This window comes from Triticum dicoccoides, chromosome 7A, assembly GCF_002162155.2.
Source record: "Triticum dicoccoides isolate Atlit2015 ecotype Zavitan chromosome 7A, WEW_v2.0, whole genome shotgun sequence".
Taxonomy (NCBI): domain Eukaryota; kingdom Viridiplantae; phylum Streptophyta; class Magnoliopsida; order Poales; family Poaceae; genus Triticum; species Triticum dicoccoides.
In genome coordinates, this window is record NC_041392.1 from 668850153 (window position 1) to 668860592 (window position 10440).

A 10440-nucleotide genomic window follows, 5' to 3' on the forward strand; every position below is an offset into this window, starting at 1 on the left:
CCGCGCGCCACCGTTGCGGCAAGGAACCGCCCACTGGATCTTATCGCCGGCACCGGCCCCGATGCATCGAATCGCAGCCGCCGCCGAGGGCTCTGGAAGGAAGACCGGTACCGCGCCATACCGTTCTACCCTGGGCGGTGCCCGGCAACGGCCGGATTCCTTGATCTCTCGCGTCTCCCCCATGCCATGCCGTGATACCAACGGCCACCCAAAGCGGCCGCGATTGGTCCATTTGGACGGCCGAGGATTCTATAAGTACAGGTGCCGTCGCTCGCCGATGGACACAGCGACAAGCGCAAGGCCGGCACACACACTCACACCAACGGGACCCGATGGCGACGCGGTCGCTGCTGCTCCTCTGCCTGTGTCTCTGCCTGTTTGCGTCGCGCTTGTGCTCGTCCAAGGAGGAGGAGCAGCTCGCCGCCGGCGGGTACCGTGTCGCCCGCGTCGCGGTGGACGACGGAGGGAGGCGGCTGCGCGCCGAGGCCGAGGCCGCGGCCGCCACCGGCGGCGTGTCGTCCACCGGCGACGTGCAGAGGCTCGCCGTGTACGCCAGGTACGTTCATTCAGACATAAAGGTTCAACGCATGCTGGAGTACTTTTTTTCTGCACCAGACAAGCGTTGTGTGGACCTCGTGTAGTGGGGAGAGTCTAATCTAATTCGTAGTACGTACTGATTCGTGTCCAGTCCGCGTGTCGGATTACTCACGATCGAGCGACGAGCGTGACCACTTTCTTAGCCCAAGTCTACAGAGTTGATTCTCTGCGCTAGAAATCTAATGCTTCTGGTCCAGACCTAGGGCTAAGCTACAATACAACAAAGACAATCCAAAGACTTGTGCTCCGCTCGAACCGCACCGCACGCGCCGGCATCTATCAGAGAGCAATCAGCTACGCTGGTAGATGAGATGTCACGCACACACCCGTATCATCCATCGGTATCAACGAACGGCCGGCCACAAGGCAAAAGGCAGCTACACCGTAGTAGGAGTAGATGATATGTCACGTACGTTACGTACACGTACCGTCGCCATCTTTTGGCCCATGCATGCATGCTCGCACAACCCTCGCCGTCCAAAGGAAAGCCAACAAAATAAAGGTGGTGCAGATAAGGTGGTCACAAAACTAACATTATCGGAGATATATGCATGCATGGTCCGTATAGTTCCAGAGTGCACACTGTCTGCTTTGTCATGCACCGGCTTCTTTCCAAAAAAAAAAACAATATTGCAAGTAGCTATGTCCGGTACCGTAAGTTATATGCCTTCATTCCTAGGGATGTGATGCCCACTTTTCAACCCCTTGACACTTTTTGGAGTCTACATTTCACCACTTGACTCTAGACCTTTTAAACTAGAAGATAATCCACACCTTGCCGTGGGAGCAAATGGTACAATTGATAGACTGATGATGTGGATGACTCTAGACCTTTCCGTTAAGTCTCAGTCAATTCTATATCCGTAAGAACTTACATTATGATATATGCAATTTCTTTTTTTTCTCTTACATTCTATGTCATTTGACTGAGACTTAGTTAAATGTCAGTCGACTGAGACCTATCCACACCCTTCATTTTAAGCATGAGATGCCCACTTTTCAACCCCTTGACACTTTTCGGAGTCTACATTTCATCTCTCGACTCCGGACCTTTTATACTGCTCTCTCCGTCCCATAATATAAGATGTTTTTGCAAGCTAACAGCTTGTAAAAACGTCTTATATTATGAGACGGAGGGAGTAGAAGATAATCCGCACGCTGCCGCATGAGCAAATGCTAGAATTGATAGAATGATGATGTGTATAAATTACAAGGATTAACTATGATGAGATGATGTGTTGATGACGTGATAGACATGCATGATTATTGACGTGGATGGGTTGCATAAATAGAAAAGATAGTTATAAATTGTGAGGACTGGCTACGATGACATGGTATGTTGATGACGTGGCAAACTTTCATGACTCATTGATTTGGATGAATTACATGGGTAGATAAAATAGGGACAAATTTGTGGAAATAAACTATGATGAGATGGCATGTTGATGAGTTGCATGGGTAGGAGGAAAAAATGAGACCGGACAGGACTAGTCCTTGGTGGTTTATTTTTATATAAAAGGGTCACCTGAGGCACACAGCGCCGAGTCCATGACTCGAACGTTGGTGGGCCGCGAGCACACCCGTTCTACGGCTGGTCATAGTGGGGAGTAACTTATACTAGTGTCATGCATATAACACTAGTCTAAGTTACTACCTTTATAGTGCAAAGTAACATAGTACTCCCTCCGTTTTTATTTAGTTCGCATATTAGCTTTGGTCAAAGTCAAGCTTTACAAACTTTGACCAAGTTTATATACAAAAATATTAAGATATACAATAACAAATCAATAACATTAGATTTATTATTAAATGTACTTTCACATCGTATAGATTTATTATCATAAATGTCTATATTTTTTTCTATAAACTTGGTCAAACTTTGCGAAGTTTGACTTCAGTCAACTCTAATATGCAGAGTAAATAAAAACGGAGGGAGTAGTAATGTTATAGATGGCTTCATTTATTAGCTCATATACTCATTTTGCCTCGGGAAGCGCTATGTTACAGTAACATATTATGTTACCACAAGCAACTCTTTCCTCATTAAATACGTGCCACATAGGCAAAATTATCTAGGGATGTATTAAGTTATTATCTAAGTTACCTCCACTATGGCTAGCCTACTAGCCACTTGTGCGGCGCTTGGTTCTCAAGGTAGAAAAAATAAATAGTGGGGATGTAGCGAACAACTGAATAAATAGAAGAAAATAGTAATTAATGAGATGACGTTCTGTGGTGGGTGGCATATGTGCATGTCAAAAAAAAAGTTGTGAGGATCAACTATTTAGGTATATATGATTGCACCCTCAAATCCCGAATCATCTAGATTACACATACTTCAACTTCTACTTTCATATATTGTACAAAGAAAAATAATCTGAATCTTCTTAGTATTTTTTGTTAATCTTATGAGAGAAACCTACAGAGACGTTGAGATTGAAGCGTAAGCTTTGCATGGTTACCCTACACATCCTTCCTTACTAGAACAATTCTAATTTTGTTTATGTGTACCAATTCAACGACATTTTTGGACCATTTTTGTCCACGTTGACTGTGATTTTCCTAAAACTCATTTGATATATAAAATGAAAATGTCCAATGAGAAGCGCAACTTGCTCTTGCACCAATTGCATTCTTATACAGAAAGTGCAAAATTTTCCTTTTTAGTAAACAAAGTTGCAATTTTTTCTTTCTTTCCATCGAATTAAAGGAGAGTGAAATTTTCAGCGGTAGCTTCAAACAATGTAGCCCCATCTGAACTTCATTTTAGATAAAACGCGCAAGAAGCGTCCTGCTTTCAATTAATAAAGCTCACAAAGACCACAAACAGTGATACAACCGAATAAAAGTGAAGCTACTGTACATGCTTACAAAAAAAATACAATTCAGATCATGTAATGAACATCATTTGTATCCACAAAACTCACCACCAGCTACTGGCAGGAAAAAATACTACTACGGTAGTACTAGTAGTATAATATAGATCCAACAAAAACGCAAAGGCACACAATAGTATCCCGATCCTTTAGCTCTTGACACGATACGATGCTGAAACCACTGTGGCCAACAGCTTGCACGCATATGATCTTGTCAGGAATCCATTTGTAGAAGCAGATTTTCCTCCACTTCTTTTCCAAAACCAATCAGAATTATTGGCGCTATCTTCGATCTGGCCAGACCTTGTTATTCAGATTTGTGCGTGGATTTGCTGCAGTCGCATACGAAATACTATCCAAAAAAAAACATCTCAGTCGGTACAGCCAGTAATTAATAGTATTTCGTATGCGACTGCAGCAAGTTAGCAGCTCCAATATTCGTCTAACATTTCTTTTCCATTCGATCCAATATTTGGATCGGGCTCTACTAATTATTAGTTCAGGAAGTAATATTAAAAGAAGCACATCGTGTATCATCTTCGGGATCTGCTAATAAACTTGGTCCAAAGCGCCGTGCCGTGTCAGTTCAGCCGTGGCGCGTATCCTTCCTCTGAAGAAACGAAGGATTTATATTTTTCTGACCGACAAAATCGCTATCGATCGATCACTCCCTGTCCCGACTCCCGACTGATTGATTGGCTGGTCGATCGCCACTGCCTACTTATTCGCAAAGCCCGATCTGTCTTGCACTCACTGTTAGCTGGCGCGGCCGGCCTCCTCCCTTTCCTGCGGCTGCGGGTGCTCCGATGGCGACGCCGTCCGCGCCAGCTGATTGTTCTCCGCCCCTCGTGATCCTCCTCCTCCTCCTCGTCTTCCTCCCCCTCGCCGTGTCGTGTGGCGATGACGGCAGCGGCGGGTACGACGTCGTGTCGCTGACCCAGTCGGGGAGCGCTCTGTCGGCGCGGCTGGAGCTTGTGCTTGCCGGCGAGACGCCGGCGGACGCGGCGCTCGGGGCTGGTGCCCAAAGGCTCTGCCTCACTGCAAGGCAAGTGTTATGTCAGTAAACTCAGTATGATACCGATCCACCCGTGCGTAGACAGTCTGTTAGTTAGGAGTATGGTGACTTTGATGAGCCTCAGCTTCGATCATGATTGAGTCGATCCTTCAGAAAAATGTGCCAATTCATTTTGTGATTGCTTCGAGTTCATTATGCCGCATATAGCTGACGTAATATATAATATACGAGAATAAAAAAAGGAGGGCAAAAAAGTTACAGTGACCGATCACACTGGGACTCGAACCCAGAATCTCCCGCTCCGGAGGCGAGCGCCTTATCCATTAGGCCATGCGACCACTGTGATATTCCACTTGTAATCATCTTACTTGTACATTTTCTCACCATTTTATTTGTGATGCCGGTGGCAGCCTCGAGACGGACAGCCGGCTGCGCGTGCGCATCACCGACGGCGACCGCCCGCGATGGGAGGTGCCGCAGGACATCATCCCGCGCCCGGCGCCGGAGGACGACCTCCACAACGCGCCGCCCGCCTCCTCGACGCCGCTCCAGGGCAGCCGCGTCCTGTCCGCCGCGGGCTCCGACCTCGTCCTCACCGTCCACGCCTCCCCGTTCCGCTTCACCGTGTCCCGCCGCTCCACCGGCGACGTGCTCTTCGACACCGCCCCCGGCCTCGTCTTCCGGGACAAGTACCTGGAGGTGACGTCGGCGCTGCCGGCGGGCCGGGCGTCGCTGTACGGGCTGGGCGAGCAGACGAAGGGCTCGTTCCGGCTGCGGCACAACGACACCTTCACGCTCTGGAACGCCGACATCGGTGCGGCCCACGTGGACGTCAACCTCTACGGCGCGCACCCCTTCTACATGGACGTGCGGCCGCCGGGGGCCGCCCACGGCGTGCTCCTGCTCAGCAGCAACGGCATGGACGTGCTCTACGGCGGGTCCTACGTCACCTACAAGGTCATCGGCGGCGTCCTCGACTTCTACTTCTTCGCCGGCCCCTCCCCGCTCGCCGTCGTCGACCAGTACACCCAGCTCATCGGCCGCCCTGCCCCCATGCCCTATTGGTCCTTCGGTACGCCGCAACATCTGCTTGTACTCTGCAAACTATGCGCTCTGTATCTTCATGCATCTGAATGTGTTTGGTTGGTTGCAGGGTTCCACCAGTGCCGGTACGGGTACCTGAACGTGTCTGACCTGGAGCGCGTGGTGGCCGGCTACGCCAAGGCCAGGATCCCGCTGGAGGTGATGTGGACGGACATCGACTACATGGACGGCTTCAAGGACTTCACCCTGGACCACGTGAACTTCACCGCCGCCGAGCTCCGGCCGTTCGTCGACCGGCTTCACCGCAACGCCCAGAAATACGTCCTCATCCTAGACCCAGGTCCATACATACACGCGACACGATCGAGTCGACCGATCAAACGTAGCAGCAAAATGGAGCTCTCAAAATGGTGGCACCGTCGCTGATGTATTTACCGATGATGACAGGGATCCGCATCGACGCGACGTACGGGACGTTCGTCCGCGGGATGCAGCAGGACATCTTCCTGAAGCGGAACGGCACCAACTTCCTCGGCAACGTGTGGCCCGGCGACGTCTACTTCCCGGACTTCATGCACCCGCGCGCCGCCGAGTTCTGGGCGCGGGAGATCTCCCTCTTCCGCCGGACCATCCCCGTCGACGGGCTGTGGATCGACATGAACGAGATCTCCAACTTCTACAACCCGGAGCCGATGAACGCGCTCGACGACCCGCCCTACCGGATCAACAACAACGGCACGCACCGCCCCATCAATAACAAGACGGTGCCGGCCTCCGCCGTGCACTACGGCGGCGTCACCGAGTACGACGCGCACAACCTCTTCGGCCTCCTCGAGGCCCGCGCCACGCACCGCGCGCTGCTGAGGGACACCGGCCGCCGCCCCTTCGTGCTCAGCAGGTCCACCTTCGTCGGCTCCGGCCGGTACACGGCGCACTGGACTGGCGACAACGCCGCCACGTGGGGCGACCTCCGCTACTCCATCAACACCATGCTCAGCTTCGGCCTGTTCGGCATGCCCATGATCGGCGCCGACATCTGCGGCTTCAACGGCGACACGACAGAGGAGCTCTGCGGCCGGTGGATCCAGCTCGGCGCCTTCTACCCGTTCTCGAGGGACCACTCGGCGATCTTCACCGTCCGGCGAGAGCTGTACCTGTGGCCGTCTGTGGCGGCGTCGGCGAGGAAGGCGCTCGGGCTCCGGTACCAGCTGCTGCCTTACTTCTACACGCTCATGTACGAGGCGCACACGACGGGGGCGCCCATCGCGCGGCCGCTCTTCTTCTCCTACCCGCACGACGTCGCCACGTACGGCGTGGACAGGCAGTTCCTGCTCGGCCGCGGCGTGCTCGTCTCGCCGGTGCTCGAGCCGGGCGCCACCACCGTCGACGCCTACTTCCCCGCGGGCCGGTGGTTCAGCCTCTACGACCACTCCCTCACCGTCGCAACGAAGACCGGCGAGCACGTCACGCTCCCGGCGCCGGCCGACACGGTGAACGTGCACGTGGCCGGCGGAACCATCCTGCCGCTGCAGCAGAGCGCGCTGACGACCTCGCGCGCGCGCCGGACCGCGTTCCACCTCCTGGTCGCGCTCGCTGAGGACGGCACGGCCAGCGGGGACCTTTTCCTGGACGACGGCGAGTCGCCGGAGATGGGCGGCAGAAGCGATTGGAGCCTGGTAAGGTTCAGCTGCGCAACGGGGAGCGACGGGTCCATCAAAGTGAGGTCGGAGGTGGTGCACAACTCGTACGCACAGACCAGGACGCTGGTGATCAGCAAGGTGGTGCTCATGGGCCACCGGTCGCCGGCGGCGCCGAAGAAGCTCACCGTCCACGTCAACGGCGCGGAGGTGGAGCCGAGCTCGCCAGCCGGCACACGGTACCAGAACGCAGGAGGACTCGGCGGCGTCGCCCACATCGGCGGGCTGTCGCTGGTCGTCGGGGAGGAGTTCGAGCTGAAGGTCGCCGTGTCCTATTGAGATTTAGGCAATTTCAGATTTGGAGCATAACATTAATTGAATAAAGACGAGAAATTAAAGTCCAGATGAATGGCTTCAATTCGAAAATGAGATATAATGGCATGATTATTTTGCTAGTTCATGAAGAATTGATGTTTTTGACGTTGAACGGCTTTCAGTTCACGAATAATTGAAGCAATTCTCGTATCACAAACGGGCAGTGCGACCTGCCGTGGCGTGCCCAAGGAAATTTCAGTTTCAGAAATATTTCAGCTTTTGCCGAAATCATCGAATTTCACTGAAATTCAGCGATTAAAGTTTTCATTTCATCCAAAGGACCAAAATTTTCAACTAAATTTGAAGATCCAACTAAAAATTTAAAATACAAAAAAGAAAAGTATTCTATATAAACAATAAAATAATAATAATAATAAACATGCCTGTGAGAGAAGGAAAAGGAGAAAAACATGAATGTTTTCAAAAAAATATTCTACATAAACAATAAAAAATAATAAAATGAAGGAAAAATGAAGACAAAAGTTATACCAGGATTGTAATCATCCATCTTTTGATCCCCCCTTCATCAAACACCTCAAAGTTAAATAAGTTACCTCAAGCAACCGGATCAAAATGAACAATATCACCTAGCTCTATACTATGTGCTTTCCAAAGTGAACTAACCAAATGAAGTACTAGCCTCGTCCCCCGCGTCGCCAGGGGAAACCCTAGATCGGCGCCGCCACCCCCTCCCCCCCTTTCCACCCTCCCCTTGGCTCACCGCCGCCGAAGGAGCGGCCGGCAAAGGCCGCGTCGGCTCCGGTGAAGGTGGCGGCGGGGCCCTCTCATCTCCCTCGTCTGCAAATTTGGCGAGGAGGCTGCCAAGGACGGCATAGGGCGGGGCCATGGCAGCGCGGCGGCTCGCGTGCGCGACACGGCGGCCCGGGGTGGCGCGTGGAGGGAGGTTTGCTGCAGGGGCAGTTCACGGCGAGTGGCTGGCTGCGGCGGCTGTGCGGGAGGCGGGCCGGCGCGCCAGTCGGGCGCACGGGCGGTGCGGTCGTCGGCCTGCGCGACGGAAGAAGGATGTGGCGCGGCTGCTCGCGCGGGGCGCACGCGGATCTGGCCTGCGCGCGACGGAGGGGAGGAGCCATGCTGCAGGGGCGGGCGGGCGTGGTGGTGAGCGCGTGTCGGGCGGCGCGAGGCTGCTCGCTCCCGTGAAGCGGTGGGCCTGCGTGACTGCGTGGGCGCCGGCGTGGTTGGGCCTGCGCGCGGATCTAGCGCGTTGAGGAGGACGTCCCGGAGGCTCCGCATGGCTGTGACGGGGGAGGCTGCGGATCCGGGCTCAGGTGCGCGGGATCTGGTGCTGGAAGGAGAGGGACGACACACGAGGGTTGCGGCGGGCGTGGCCACGCAAGGAGATGCTGCGGGCGCGTCGAGGGTGCGAGGGGGCAGCCAAGTGTCGGGTGGCCTGGATCTGCCAGGTCGTCCATGGCTGGCGGCCCTGGAGGGGCACTGCTGGTGGTGACCGGCTACCGCTTGTTGGAGCAAGGAGGCTCTGGCCGCGGTCGGATACGGGATGCAGGACCCGATTTGGTCTCTGCAGGCCTGTCGTTGGGGAGGCTAGCTGGTAGCCCTGCACAGCAATGGCGTGCTCGCTGTGTGGGGGTGCGCGGTCCAATGGAGGTACGGGTCGACCTCGGCCTACTGCGCGGGAGAGTGGCTGCTCCGGGTGAAAGCCTGGCCGGTGCTGACCGGCCGGCGACGACGGCGCCCGTGGGCTTCGCTATCCTCCTTGGAGGCGTCGTCGAGGATCTCCAAGCCATTACTCTCGGATCAAGTCCTTCGGGTGAAAACCCAGATCCTACTGCAGGGTCGGGCGGTGGCGTCGTCTTCAACGTCGTTCCCCTCTTTAGGGCGCCGTCTTAAAGACTTTGATCCCTTTGGTGCTTCCTACAACTGAACGTGCACGGTGACTTCTGTGGCAACGATGACGGCGGTGAGCAATGTCGAAGGCGTGGCCTTGGTCATGGTAGTCGGCTCTTCTTCTCCGACGTGTCCGTGGGAGTGCCTCGACTGCCTATTCCTGTGAAGTCGAAGCCGCGGTAGAGGGCCGGTGGTATACGATGACGCGTGACAGATGGTTTGTTCGGTGATCCTCCGTGACGCCAACCTTGCCTAGTTTCCTTTGTAGTTCATCGTTCGTGTCAGAGTTGCGTTGTCTAGGTTGGATTGTATGGAGTATTGTGTTGCAGATATTAGGGCTGTTGTTTTTTCTTTTTCTTTTGATCTTTGGATCTTTTGGTCCTAGGACCTTCATCATCTTGTTGTTTTTTATTACTTCCTGCTATTATCAATGAATGCCAGCGATGCTAGATCTTTAAAAAAAATGCTTTCCAAAAAGCGCTGCAGATGTATGTCTTTGCATTGTGCTTCTCTATAAAAGAAGCCGTAACTTCGACCATGAGCACTCGGAGCTGCCATGAAAAGATACACACGGCTATTCAAAGTTTCTCTAAGAAGCAGAGCACCACATCATGATTTTTTTTTTGAGATAAAAAAAAGCGCATTAAAAACACAAGCAAAAAAGGGCTGTAAAAAGCTAAATAGTATTAAACAATTATCATTAATTCTTCAAAACCTTCAACCATCATACTTTGAAAGCTCTCTTCTCCTATCTGATCTACGACAAAATCCCTTAGGTTGATGACAGCTAGAGCATTGATTTGACATTTCAAGATTTTGGTACGTTGAGAAACAACTGAAGAAAACACATGGTTAGAATGCCATCATGTAAGACACACAAAAACTAAAAAAAATCAATCATACTGGAAACACACAAAAAAAACTAACTTACAATATTCCCCTCCTAAACCCTGTCTAGGTTTTTGTCCACTTTTCCTCGTCCAAGCTTGTTTGACAAGTAAAGTGTCTGTAAGGCCTTTGTCCAGGAATAGAA

General features: G+C 52.5%; 1 protein-coding gene and 1 non-coding gene across 3 annotated transcripts; one reads left to right on the forward strand and one right to left on the reverse strand.

Annotated features, from left to right (window-relative positions):
- Window positions 1-301: 301 nt before the first annotated feature.
- Window positions 302-7656, forward strand: LOC119329148 (alpha-glucosidase). Of its 2 annotated transcripts, none has more exons than XM_037602152.1 (4): window positions 302-556; window positions 4899-5560; window positions 5642-5872; window positions 5980-7656. In XM_037602152.1, exons 1-4 carry the CDS (start codon window positions 333-335, stop codon window positions 7506-7508), a joined length of 2646 nt encoding a protein of 881 aa, XP_037458049.1. In that variant the 5' UTR covers window positions 302-332; the 3' UTR covers window positions 7509-7656. The 2 variants fall into 2 exon arrangements, with proteins under 2 accessions (XP_037458049.1, XP_037458048.1); XM_037602151.1 differs by lacking the exon at window positions 302-556 and adding an exon at window positions 4223-4518.
- TRNAR-CCG lies at window positions 4754-4826 on the reverse strand. Its single transcript has one exon. It is a non-coding gene; the product is annotated as a tRNA-Arg (tRNA).
- Window positions 7657-10440: the final 2784 nt, after the last annotated feature.

Coding starts and splice junctions, on each gene's coding strand:
- LOC119329148 (XM_037602151.1), top strand. CDS start 4,280: ATGGCGACGCCGTCCGCGCCAGCTGATTGTTCTCCGCCCCTCGTGATC. Junction 4,519..4,898: donor AGGCTCTGCCTCACTGCAAG/GCAAGTGTTATG, acceptor TGCCGGTGGCAG/CCTCGAGACGGACAGCCGGC. Junction 5,561..5,641: donor CATGCCCTATTGGTCCTTCG/GTACGCCGCAAC, acceptor GGTTGGTTGCAG/GGTTCCACCAGTGCCGGTAC.